This window comes from Dromiciops gliroides, chromosome 4, assembly GCF_019393635.1.
Source record: "Dromiciops gliroides isolate mDroGli1 chromosome 4, mDroGli1.pri, whole genome shotgun sequence".
In the NCBI taxonomy this organism is placed as follows: domain Eukaryota; kingdom Metazoa; phylum Chordata; class Mammalia; order Microbiotheria; family Microbiotheriidae; genus Dromiciops; species Dromiciops gliroides.
The window spans coordinates 301,024,221-301,037,137 of NC_057864.1; the positions used below are offsets into that span (position 1 = coordinate 301,024,221).

At 34.8% G+C, this 12,917-nt stretch overlaps 1 protein-coding gene across 1 annotated transcript in view; it reads left to right on the forward strand.

Annotated features, from left to right (window-relative positions):
* The window catches only part of IRAK1BP1 (interleukin 1 receptor associated kinase 1 binding protein 1), a 38,403-nt gene that overhangs the window by 9,980 nt on the left and 15,506 nt on the right, over positions 1–12,917 (forward strand). Inside the window, exon 2 of the mRNA XM_044005253.1 lies at positions 7,649–7,714. Coding sequence (XP_043861188.1) covers positions 7,649–7,714 — 66 coding nt within the window. The remainder of the gene's footprint in view (positions 1–7,648; positions 7,715–12,917) is intronic.

Below are 12,917 nucleotides of genomic sequence, written 5' to 3' on the forward strand. Positions count from 1 at the left end.
CCCATAGCTATACTGCCAAAGAGCGATTTCAAGATGACAATTTAAGGAAACCAAAAGTTTACTTCACAGTTAGCTTTAAGCAATTATATAAAAAATAACTTTCGCACCAGTCAAGTAACCTTCAAAAGTAAATGACAGAGGCACAGTAGTTGCTATGGTAGCAAAAGTAAGCTTATCCTATGTAACCCTGTGCTTTTTACTTTCTAAAGAAAAGTGTGCCTGTGGCTTTTCTTTTTAACGCCTAATAGGTGCTAGTGCAGGCAGCTAAAGAAGGGAGGGCGTTAGAAAGTGAGAAAAGGAACAAGTTGAAACTACTGAATTCTAAAAACAGCTACATTTCAATGAAGTATTAAAATCTTGTAAAAATAAAATATAGTACTTTACTGAATGTAAAAAACAATAACAAAATTGCCTTGTGGAGTATACAGTGAAAAAAATATAAAACATGACATTGTAAATACGCTATTTCCAAGGATTTCCTTTATCAGTTAAATTTCTGATGCTCACAACCTTTGATCCTAATAATATTTGCTATTATCTGTATTCCAAAGAGATCACATCCAAAAATTAGATGGTTGGCCCTTGCGATGTTTTTTTGGCTTTGTTTTATGTATTTTTTTAGTCTCTCATTTACAACTTTTCCACCTAGGTACAGTAAATGTTTTTCTATCAAGGATGCTAATATGAAAAAAACTAGACAGATCACAGGTACAAGCAACTAAATGTTATCCTTTTGTAGACTAGATACTAGAGTGGTTTGTCATTTCCTTTTTTATTATACAAGTGAAATATAACAAAGGTCCTTTGACTCTCTGGGTGCATTTTAGTGGGCAATATAGTTATTATTTCATATTTATATAGATGAAATATAGTAAACATGTTGGGTGGCCTAGGGTCTGGGCCAAGCCAAAGGGAAGGCCATGCCAATGGCAGTTCTCAACTCCCAGGTACTACCATCTGACCTGGGCCTTACATTTCCTCTGCAGCTGAACTGCCTTTAATGTGCAATCCCCTTAAATTAAAGCGTAAGTTTCTTGAGAACAAAGACTGCCTCAGTTTTTCTGTTTGTATACTCAGCACTTGCACAGTGCTTGGCCATAGTGTTTATTCAATGTTTTTTTTTAATTTATTCATAAACATAAGGGGTGCAGGTGATTCAATGAGACTAAAACTAATTAGAAATTTAGTCCCAGGTAAAAAGCTGAAGTGACCTAAATTGTTATTTTAATTTTAGTTATTATTCATTTATTTCAACAGTTTCTTAATTATAGTTAGTGGTGCCTGAAGAACTATGGTGGCTTCTTTTTAAAACCAAGAAGAAAAATTTGATTGCCTCAGCCATTGATATTTCAAAACAATACAATCAGTGCACACATTCTCCTACCACATTTTAACTAAACCCCAATATATTCCATTTTGAAGCATCTGTTCACATGGAGCCTCTCAAGTCTCTGAATGGCTGAACTTGCCTTTTTCCACCTATCAGAAAATGTTTGTTCTGCAGGCCCTGTGGAGGTTCAACCCCCTCACCCTGAAGAGCTTTTCCATTTCCATAGACCCTCTCCTTTAATGTCTTCCTGAGTTAAAGCTTTTACAATTCAAAATTTGGCTGACCATCAATTTTGTCCCATTTAATAATAATATCTCATTAATATGGTTCCTAAAGGTTTACAAAATACTTTCCTCACAACAAACCTATGAGGTAATTAATAACTTTTTAGGTTTATATATACTGCTTTCTAGTTTATAAAGTACTGTTGATCCTTACAACTCTGGAGGCAGGGCTAATACTGTCTTCATTTTACAGATGAGGAAACAGACTCAGAAAGGTTAATTGACAGCTAAAGTCACACAGCTGGTAAATCGGATCATAGATTTAGAACTTAGATGACATTTAGCCTAGACTCTAATTGTATAAGTGAGGAAATAGATCCAAAGAAGTAAAGTACCCAGGGTCAGTCACATTGTAAGGTACAGAAAATAGCTGGGATTCAAACCCAAGGGCTTTGATTCTAAATCTTGTACTCTATACTGTACTGCCACATATTGATTACTGTACTTGAAGTCAAGACTATCAGTCCGTAAGCACTTATTGAGAGCCTATTATGTGCCAGGAACTGTGCTAAGCTCTGGGAACTTCATTGTTGTTGTTGTTGTTCAGTCATATGCTACTTTTTGTGCCTTCATTTGGGATTTTCTTTGCAGTGATACTAGAGTGGTTTGTCATTTCCTTTTTGAGCTCATTTTACAGATGAGGAAACTAGGAGAAACAGGGTTAAGTGACTTGCCGAGGGTCACACAGCTAGTAAGCATCTAAGCTGAATTTGAAGTCAGGTCTTCCTGACTCCAACCCTGGTACTTTATCCACTGTGCCACCTAGCTGCCACATGAGAACACTGGGAATACAAAGAGGCAAAAGACAGTTCCTGCCCTCAAGGAGTTCACAACCTAATTGGGGAGACTATGAGCCAACAAATATGTACCAACAAGCTATATACATAATAAATAGGAAGTAATTAGAAAGAGGGAATGCACTAGAATTAAAGAGGGTTGGGAAAGGCTTCCTGTAGAAGATGGGCTTAGTCCTAATCTTGCTTCACCGATTTACTAGCTATTATGTGACCCTGGACAAATCATTTAACTGCTTTCAGCCTGTTTCTTCCTCTGTACAATGGAAAGAATCTAGCACCTACTTCACTGGGTTGCAGAAGGGATCAAATAAGATAATAAACAAAGAGTTTTGCAGATTTTTAAAGGCTATATAATTGTTAGCCGTTATAATAATTTTATTGTTGTTGTTGTTACCACCAAACCCTGCTTAAGTATAGTGTCATAATCCAGAATGTTAATAAAATCAAAATGTCTGTACCCCCAAAGATAGTCTTCTTCATTTTGGACACCTAATTCCCCCTTCTCTGAGAGTATTTTTTCCCAACCTCCAGAACAAGAGAGGGATGCTCTCAGATCACTGAACCCTGTACAAGTCGCTTCCTGTTTTCATATATTCTCATTTCACTAACAGCAAGTCAGTGGTGGAAGACACTGATTGAGAACTTCACTAATTAAGAATTTCAGACTTTTTCAAAACAGTTTTGAAGTATAATTCAATGAATCTATGATCTCATTGATATTGGTATTCCCTCTAACAGTGTTGATCATAATCCATTCAGACCTTTTCATCTTGTATCATTTTTTATTGTATCTTCATGTAGATGCCCCAGAGTCCACCTAACTTACAATGGGTTTTCTTCTCATTTTCCTGACATTGAGTGGCCATCAGTTTTTCCTCTCCACATGACTAACCCATATTTTTTACTGTTCAGACCTTTTTCTGATGATATCCTTTACACTATTTCTTTTACATATTTGTTTCTAATGCATTGCAACCTGCTCACATCCACCAAGCATATCCCCCTAATCTTTAACTTAGTTATTTAAAAACTATTTCATTCTTCAGATTTTAATATTCCAAGACTTGTAGTCATAAATTGCCATAAAAGCACATTGGTATTTAGCCCTGTAAAGAGTTGTGATTTGAGGTTTTTATGACCCCATCTTTTGGCTAGAATTTAAAAAGCCCCAGCTGGCACACTGGCCTGGGGCTCAGGCGCAGCGCCTCTGCAAAAGGCACAGTGCTCCACCCACTGGTTGTAGCCATCGCCATGGCACTGGCAGCTCACGTCATCACCATTTGCCAATGCCTACATGGGCCTGGCAAAATTATAATGACTGGAAGCCCAGTGAGGGCAGTCATGTGACTGTCAGTCAGGGCTGCCAGCCAATTAGCTTTGGGCTGTGTGTGTGTACAGCCTAGGGTCTGCTGGGAAGGAGAAGGGAGGAGTTTCGCCACTGGCGTGGAGCTAGAAAAAGACAGGACACAGTCCTGTCTGTGTTCAGCTAAGCCCTAGGTGGTGGTGTGATTCAGGTTGTATTGTTTCCCTTCCCCCATTCTTTTATTTTTCCTTTCCCTTAATTCTGCTAATCTTACTTGTGTTTTCAAGTTCGTTCTTGTTAATAAACCCAGTTCTGTTTTTGAAAGAAGCTATTAATCTCATTCCTCGCCCGAATATTGCAGCAAGCCACCTAACTAACACTCCCCAATTAAAATTTGGCCCCTACAGGCCTTTGTCTCAGAAAGAAACCTGGGGACATTAAAAGAATTGTAGTTTCCCTAGAGGCAGTCCAGTCCATGTTCCTCACTGATTCTAGGATCAGCTGACTGAATATTTGCAGTGTCTGTCCAAGATATATGTACTTTTGCACAAGCTCTATGAGTTGTCTATCTATTTGCATATTATAGCATGGACAAGAGGCATTCTTCATTCACTTATTTTTTTCTAGTGTTACGCCAAGCTGTGTTGAGAAATTATGATTCTCATTTAGGAAGTTCTGCAGTGTTCCAGAACTTAATGCAATCATCAGAGAGTAATTCACATCATACTGGTATACCACAGCAATTTGTACTTCCCTAACAGTGACAACACCTTTGGCAAGCATACATCTTTCTGTATTATTCTTCATTTGATGTGAATTGTTGATGTTAATAATCATAAGGTTATTAAATAAATTGTGTTGCATCTTTCCAGATGCATATTATAAGATTTCAACATTTGTATTAGAGACATCTTATTGGAAGAGATCTTTTCAGGCATAGTTTTCTTTGATTTTGCTTTTCCTTCCACTCTTTCTTGCTGTTTCATAAAATGATATTGCTCATAATCTTCCCTTGGCCTTCATAAGATTTTACAGATGAGTTTATGTTTAAACTAGTGTTGCCCTTGGCTACCATATTTCTGTACTTGGCAAACAGGTGAAGTGTTTGAAGGCTGAGATGGTTTGTTAGGTGCTTTTGGTCTCCTTATTATGGCAGTTAATAACCTCAGACTTCTTTAGGAAATGGTTATGATAGGTGCTAAAGGCTGTTTCTTCAGCCATTTCATATTCTTGGCATCAGTAATTTGTTTAAAAGGATCAGATTGAAGTTGTTTTAGTTGCCTCCCACATCTTTTCCTCATTTTTATTCTTTGTATTTATTTTAATCTTTGTTCTAACAAATCAACAATCTGACTATATCCTGTTTCCCATATCAGTCATTGATTATATTTTGTTTCATTTTTTTTTATAATGTTATTTGGTACTTTCTATCTAGCAATCTATAGCTATAACTATATGTAGTGATTCGATAATTATATCTATTATAGCTATCTATAGCTATGTGGTTTAATGTTTTTTTCTCAAAGAAAATATTATTCATGGTATTGTGGTAAAAAACGGGAAGTTTTAGCTGAATCATTTGAGAGTCGAGCGCATGCTACTGAAGTGGCTTTTGAAGGACCTCCCTTTTGGGGAGGAGACCGCGATGAACTTCCGGCACGCCAGCTTAAAACTGAGGGAAGAACGGAAGTTGGCTCTCTCTCTGGCTTTTCAACTTAACCATGGCGGCGCACGCAGTTTGTGTCCAACTTTGGGTGTGCTGGTTCTCGGCCTGGCAGGCAGTTTGGGATTCGGTGAGTTTTATAAAGGAAAATAGACTAAGCTTAGATCTAAGATTATTCATTTGTATTTCTACTTTCCTGTTTCCCTAATTGGTATCACCTTTTGTTGTCTAATTAATTCCCAAGCAATAAAAACTAGTCCCTCACCGATTAAAGCTCAGAGGCTTCTTTTTCTTACTGGTCTGGGAGATATATATAGATATATAGATATATATATACATATGGGAAAAGTTAAAAGGGGGAGTTTAATGCTTGTATATCCAATTTTGAATCTCACAGTATATAGGTACAAGACTTCTGTGTAGTCTATAGATCTTTGGTCTCTTGTTTCTTGCTCCTAAACCATATTTTCAAATGTGGGTTGTTTTGATGTTTTCATCCTCCCATATACCTACCTTTGTATTAAAGGTACTGAGTATACCTTTGGTCTCTTGTTTCTTGCTCCTAAACCATATTTTCAAATGTGGGTTGTTTTGATGTTTTCATCCTCCCATATACCTACCTTTGTATTAAAGGTACTGAGTATACATTGATTTTATTTGGAGAGTCTCTCAAAGAATGGTAATAAATATAATTGTCAGAGATGTAATTATAGCAAAGGGATTCACATTTTCTGGCAAAAGCTCAAACCCTATTCTTCTCAGGGTATTTCTGAGAACAGGATAGAAACCAGTTGAAGTTCTGCTTATGAGTCTGACACTTTAAAATTAAACACTGTACTATGTGATATAAGGGATACCAAAAAAGTCACGAAACTTAAGACTATATTTGGAGAAAGAAGACTCCAGTTACAGAATAACATAAAATAGTACAAAATTAAATACTAAAGCATGTGTTACAAAACATAACTATTAGAGAGTTTTCAAAGAAGGAAAAATTATTCTGTAAGAGAAGAAAGCTTTATAGGAGACATTGAAGGGGTTAGTAAGCTTTGGATAGGAGTAGATTGGGCATAAGAAGAAAATTCACTGAGAGGAACTTAACAATAGCATGAGCAAAAGGATTGAATTTATATACAGAGGACAGTGCAAAAGCAAAACAAAATAAAACAAAAACAAACAAAACCAGCATTAGGCGTGTATTTAGGATTAGTAGGAAATAACATTTGATCCTGGTTTTAGTCAATACAGTTGGTTGGGCAGACTGAAGAAGAGTGGTGATGGCTATATCTCAGGTACTTTAAAAAATATTAAGTATTATAATAGCTACTTTTGTAAGGGACTATTTAAAAAGATAAAAATAAAAATGTAACTGCAGGTATAGTATCTTTAAGAAGGGTTGTAGTATCTTCATCAGATTACAGTTTGATCTTTCCCTCTATTTAACATTTTTATATAGATGAAATCTGGTTAGAATGAATATTAGAGGCAGCCTTGATGAATACGTAGAGTCCCCTTCCAACTTAAAAACAGTATAAACTAAACTGAGTGCAAACATAAGAAGCAGTAGTGTTCATTTAGCTGAAGTGTTGCAGGGCAATGTCAAAAAAAGACAGCAGACACCCATAGGGAGGTACAAAGAGGGAAAAGAGAAGATACAAGCTAATAATTACATATTAGCTACTTGCTGTTTCTCTCCTCTCTTCCCACAGCTGCACAATTTCCCAGAGAAAAGGAATCAGAATATTTTTAAATGATATCATTAAACTGTACCATCTACTATGCCATATATACTTTAAATATATACATATATGTAATATCTGTAAAATTAAGTTATGCAAAAAAGAAACTAAGGGTGATTTGGGAGGGGGGGAATTCTATAAAATGGCTCACCATAGGTTTACTTTTCTTAAAAACTAGATCTCAATGCATTTAAATATTTTTTGCTGCATAAAATTTCTTAGCACTTGAATTTTATAAATGTTTCTAGGTAGTATGAAACTTAAGTCAAAGTGGCAGTTGGTAAGAAAACTTTTCCAGATGATTTTTAAAAGAATGTCTATATTTAATTTCTACTCTTTTTAGATAATTTTTAAAAACTAAACAGAATATATTTCTCTTCTCTAGGCCTTTGATAATTTACATTCCTGCTTTTTAAATAAATTATCCAAAGTTCAGGTTTCTATTTTGTTTTAGAAAAATAGCAAACAATAGCTAAACTTTTAATTTGTTTTATTGGCTTTAAGAATTACACTGTTCTACTTTATGTTTCAGGCAGAAAATATAACTGTGACAAAGGATTTTAGTAGAATAGAAAATGCTTATCACATGGAAGCAGAGGTATGTATTTATCACATCAAATAATTGAAAACAGCATGACTTTGTGGGGGCAATTTTGTCATTTATTTTTATCCTCAAACCTAATTTATACAGGAGAAAAGTTATGCATGATGTTGAGAAAAGATCATTTTTCTCTAAATCACTTATGATTTGGTGTATTTAAGAATCTAAAGGAAATTTAATGAGATTTATTATAGGGAAAAGTTTTTTAAGTGAAATTTAAAAGGTTGGAGGGGGTTGAAGAGAAGCAGTTGATTGCCACCTGATGACTTATGTAGCAGTATTTTCTCCTAGGGAGCTGAAAACACCATGAAAGAAATTTATTTCATCCAAGTACGTGGTGGAACTAATGTTGTTTATGAAAGATTGGAGCACTCTTCAATATTATTTTATTTCACAGTATAATTTCATTGTCCCATGGTAAGTTAGAAATCCCTAAAGAGAAATAACCTTAGTAAAAATCATAATAGAATGAAAAGCTTTTCAGTACTTTCAATTAATGTTAGACTCTAGTTCCCAGAACTTCTTCCATTTTTAGGACACATTAATACATTTATATGGCCAAGGACTTATGAACAAAACCCATTTCTAATCATAGTTAAAACACAATACTAGTGACAGCTTCTAATCCTCTGAGGGTAATATTAACTTAATATACAAACTGGCATATTGTCTGTGCTTCCCCCTCTCGTCACAGGAAACATGCTGCTCTGACTTTGCAGGCAGGAAATCAAAAATCTTAGAACTAGATCTCAGGAAATGATGTGATTAACCTACAGGCACATAAGATGTAGGTATTCCCATTTTACATAGGAAGTTATTGAACCCTGAAATGGTTAAATGAATTAAGTACAAGGTCAGACAATAAATAATTGGTGGAGGGGAAACAAAGCTTTCAGAATACAGATGGATTGCTTAAAAGTTGCAAGACATGACACTGATATGAATCACTGAGGGCTAAGATGACAATTCTCATGTGAGAGCTGTCTCTTCCCCTGCATCAGAGTATTCTTTCCCAATCAGTGCAAATTCTAAGACGGTGATTTCAAATATCATGTTGTTCCTACACTTAATATTTTTTTAAACCACAAAGATTCTTCATGGTACTCATGACTATGAATGATCTCTTGGTTTACATGAGTGCTTTGAAGAAGCAAGGTCATAAGATCATAGAGTTAGAACTGGAAGAGACCTCAGATGCCATCTAATCCAGTCCTTTCATTTTTCAAAGAAGGAAATTGGAGCCTAAGGAGGTTGAATGACAAAACAGTAAGGATTTGAACTATACCAAGAGCCTTGTATTTTAGAGTCTGAAGACCTACTTTTATTAATATCTGTGTGACCTTCAGCAAATTTCATAACTCCTCTAGACCTCCATTTCCTCATTTGCAAAATTAGGAAGTTATACTGGCTAACATCCAAGGACACTCCCAGTTCTAGATTCATGATCCTTCCTTTCTGTTCACACTTTCTGTCATTAAAATCAACAGTGTTTTTTCTAATCAGTTTTCCTGCCTAATCTTTCTCCCTCCAATCCATTCTTCCACATGGCACTTTATCAGTCTTCCCTAAACTTTACTTCATTATGTCACTAAACAGTGGAGAATCATTTGATAATTTTTCAGCATGAAGAAGTTTAAACTCTTCAGCCTATTATTCCCATTCTTTCATAATATAGCTAAAATGTACCTTTCCAGTTTTTCTTAGTGCTTCTGTACATGAATATTTTGATCCAACTACACCAGTCTTTTCACTATGCTTCATGCTTTTTCTGTCCTCCAGGACTTCATGTCATTCTTTTATTCATTCCCTCCTCAAAGCATAAATTCCCTTGGCAAAATTTCCCAAAACCTTCTTCCTCCTCTCCCCAGTCAAGTCTTAAGCCATCCTTCAAGACTTCTTGCAAGTGGTTAGTATTCTGCCTAAAGTGGTCACATTCTACCAAAAGGTTAAAAAGGATGAAAGACCTAAAAAAAATAAAAAGGGCCATTAGAGGATAATTGTGAAATTTTTATCTAGAAGTATAGCAATGAATGGGAGAAAAGTATCAGAGAGTAGCTTGGGAGAATAAGAAGATCAAGGGAAATTTGTTTTATTTTAAAGCTAGGAGAGATCTGAGCATGTTTGTAGGAAATAGGTAAAGAGTATCAATAGGAGCAAGAGGCAATAAATGACTGGACAAGCTTTCAAAAGAGATAGGAGAGGAGGACAGGAAATCAAGAAAACAAGTGGAGGAGATAGCCTTGGCAGGGAGATGGACTGTCTTATTCTCTGCAAGTTAAGCAAAAGACTTAAAAGAAGATAAAATGAATGAAGATGTAGATTTTTTTTTTTTGAGGTGTGGGGAAGGGGAAATGAAGAAGCTTATATTGGCCTATGTGCCTATATTTTGAAATTGCTTTTTTTCCCCATCTGTTCATGATTAAATTAATTTCTACCTTGTAAAGTTTTTAACTTCCAGGTCCTCTAAATTTGGAGGAAAACAGCAGTGTACAAAGCATAGAACAAGGGTTTTCAGCCACTGATCTGTAAACTTGGTTTTGTTGGTTTTTTTCTTTTTGTTTTTTACATTTTAATATCTGTGTCAATATCATTGCTTTTCTCTATGTATTTTATGTACCTCACAACATTATTCTGAAAAAGGGTCCATAGGTTTCACCAAAGTGGTAAAGGGGTCCATAACACAAAAAAGGACAAGAACCCCTGACATAGAAAGTTCAAAAAGGATGCCTTTGATCTTTTTGAAATATGAATGTTCGTTATGTTTGTAGATATAGCACATATATTATTACCTAACTACATACTCCCTTTGATTTTAGAAGAGTACCTGAATTTGAAGAAAAACAGCAGAAGCATCACCATACCCCCCATGATGTTTATTGGTAGCCCTGTTGCTGGCACCTCTTTGTATTCCAAAAATAACCACTTTCATTGCCTTTAAAAATCATACTGATAAAGGAAATGGAAAAAGCAAAAAACCTTACCTAAGCAGCTGCTGAATCCATATTAAAACCCAGCTTTTGTATCTTTAACCACAGTGTTAGTGGGGGAGAAATATAGTGAATTTTTTTTCACTTAACAGTTTTTAAGATTGATTAGGACTTTGGTAACTACAGTTGTCAAATTCAAAATATGTGGGGTGTATCTCTAAAAAAATCAATAGTTAGATTTCTGAGTGATTTTTTAATTTCAGACTTTTTGGTTTCTTCTTAATCACCAACTTCATTAAGTCAGATTACTGAAAATTTTTAGGCAAAATCATTAATGAAAAAGGTTGATGTTTTATGCAAATAGAAAGCAGTTTCTCACATTGGGCCTGATCCTACTAGTTTTAATGGAATGAACTATCTTTTAGTAATACACTAATTCTTTGGGGCTCATGATGAATTTAAAGAGGAGAAACTAATCTCCTTGTTGCAAACTGCCTTGGGAATTTCACATGCCTTCTCACATATGAACCAAGAACATCACAGATGTTTAAAGCAACTTCAGTATATTTGGAAAAAGTAAGGGGTATAAGTGTGATTTTGGTTTTTTTATTTTTAACAGAAATATACCTTGGAATCAAATTATATGGAAAGTTTTTATTCTCACCTAGCTCAGCCTCCTTCATTTATTAAGATTATATTTAAAAAATAATGATCCTATATGCATCTTAGTGATAGCTTTATATAACTAGAGAGCCTTAAAAATAGGACATACTCTCAAATGGATAGACTTAGATTGTTTAGGCATTCATCTAGATGGTTTAAAACTGTTCCAGCTAAATGAGATTGTTAAAGGCTTTTAAAAAGCAATTTAGAGTTGTGTGGTATATGGCTTTTCATTTTCTTAGCTGACAACAGCTGATTCACCATTAGTAAAGAGTGTTTTTTGAGATATTTTGTTGTGATCCATGAGTAGTATATATTTACAAGACAGCTGACCCAGGGCTAGGATGTAGTTGATGTAAAAAATAGAGAAAAGCTACCAGGTATAATAGCATATAAATTGACCATTTAGGATTTTTTAATGACTCCCAAGTTAAATTCAATTTATAAGCCAGGTGTCCAGCCAGCTGGGCCCCTTAAAGCAAAAGCTCCCTGTAGGGTCAAGGGAGATTTCCACTGACTACTGCCTGCCACTACAGAAAAGCCCAAAGTAGGAAGGAGATTTTTTTCCTATAGAGGATATTTTTTAAGTTATTTTTAACAAAACCAGTTAAGTGTGCATTTATAACTGTTTAAATATACAGATCTCTTAAGAGCTTAGCAGTTATTCTCTTCCTCTGAATATTTAAATTTCTTTGCAGAAGAATTTAATTTGATCTTATAATCTAAACCAACTTGTCCCATGCAATATATGGTGACAATCATTCAGGACTAAACTTGAGATTTTGACTTATGTTGGCACCATGAAACTCTAACTAAATGAGATAACTGGTCATAGATATAATCATAGTAAATATTTTAAATAACATTTTAGCTATACATACTCTTATAATATTATAATGGCATTACAACATGGGTAATCAAAGACCTGCTCTAATTAGAAGCCTTTCAGGCATATTTTTGGGATCAGGGATAGTGAAGAGAAGGAAGATGGTTGTATTATGAGAAAAAAAATCTCCTTTTTGAGTTCATGTGGTAGGTAACTGCTGCTAAAATATATCTACCACAACACAGAAATTATAGAGGTAAAAACCTAGGTTTTATTATGCTTAAGCACAGGTTCAGAGAGAAAAAAAATAACCCTTGAACAATGATTAGGATTCTAGTAAGGCTTCTTACAAACAAAATTACATCAGTGACAGAGAAATAATTCTTTTGCATTTTGCAATCTCATACATTCTCTTGGACTATTTTTTAAAAGTTTCATAATCTCATGATTCTTTCAATGTCAGAAAATTTGAACAATATAGTTAAGCAAAGTCATAATCTCATACATTCCCTAAGAAAACAAACCTAGTTAAACAGACTCTATAGGTAAACTAAGTCAGATTACAAATTAATTTACTTTGCAAAATTCTACACTTATAAAACTGCAAGACTACATTTTAAAGAAGTTACAGTGGGCTAATCGAGAAGAAGGGATCTACATGTCAAAAAGACTTGGCATCAGCAAAATTCTTTTACAAATAAAATATTTTAGGGAGGTTTTAAAGATACTGTATTTCCTTCTTCCTCTCATTTGGTATCTTATGTCAGGAGTGTCAAAAGTCTTC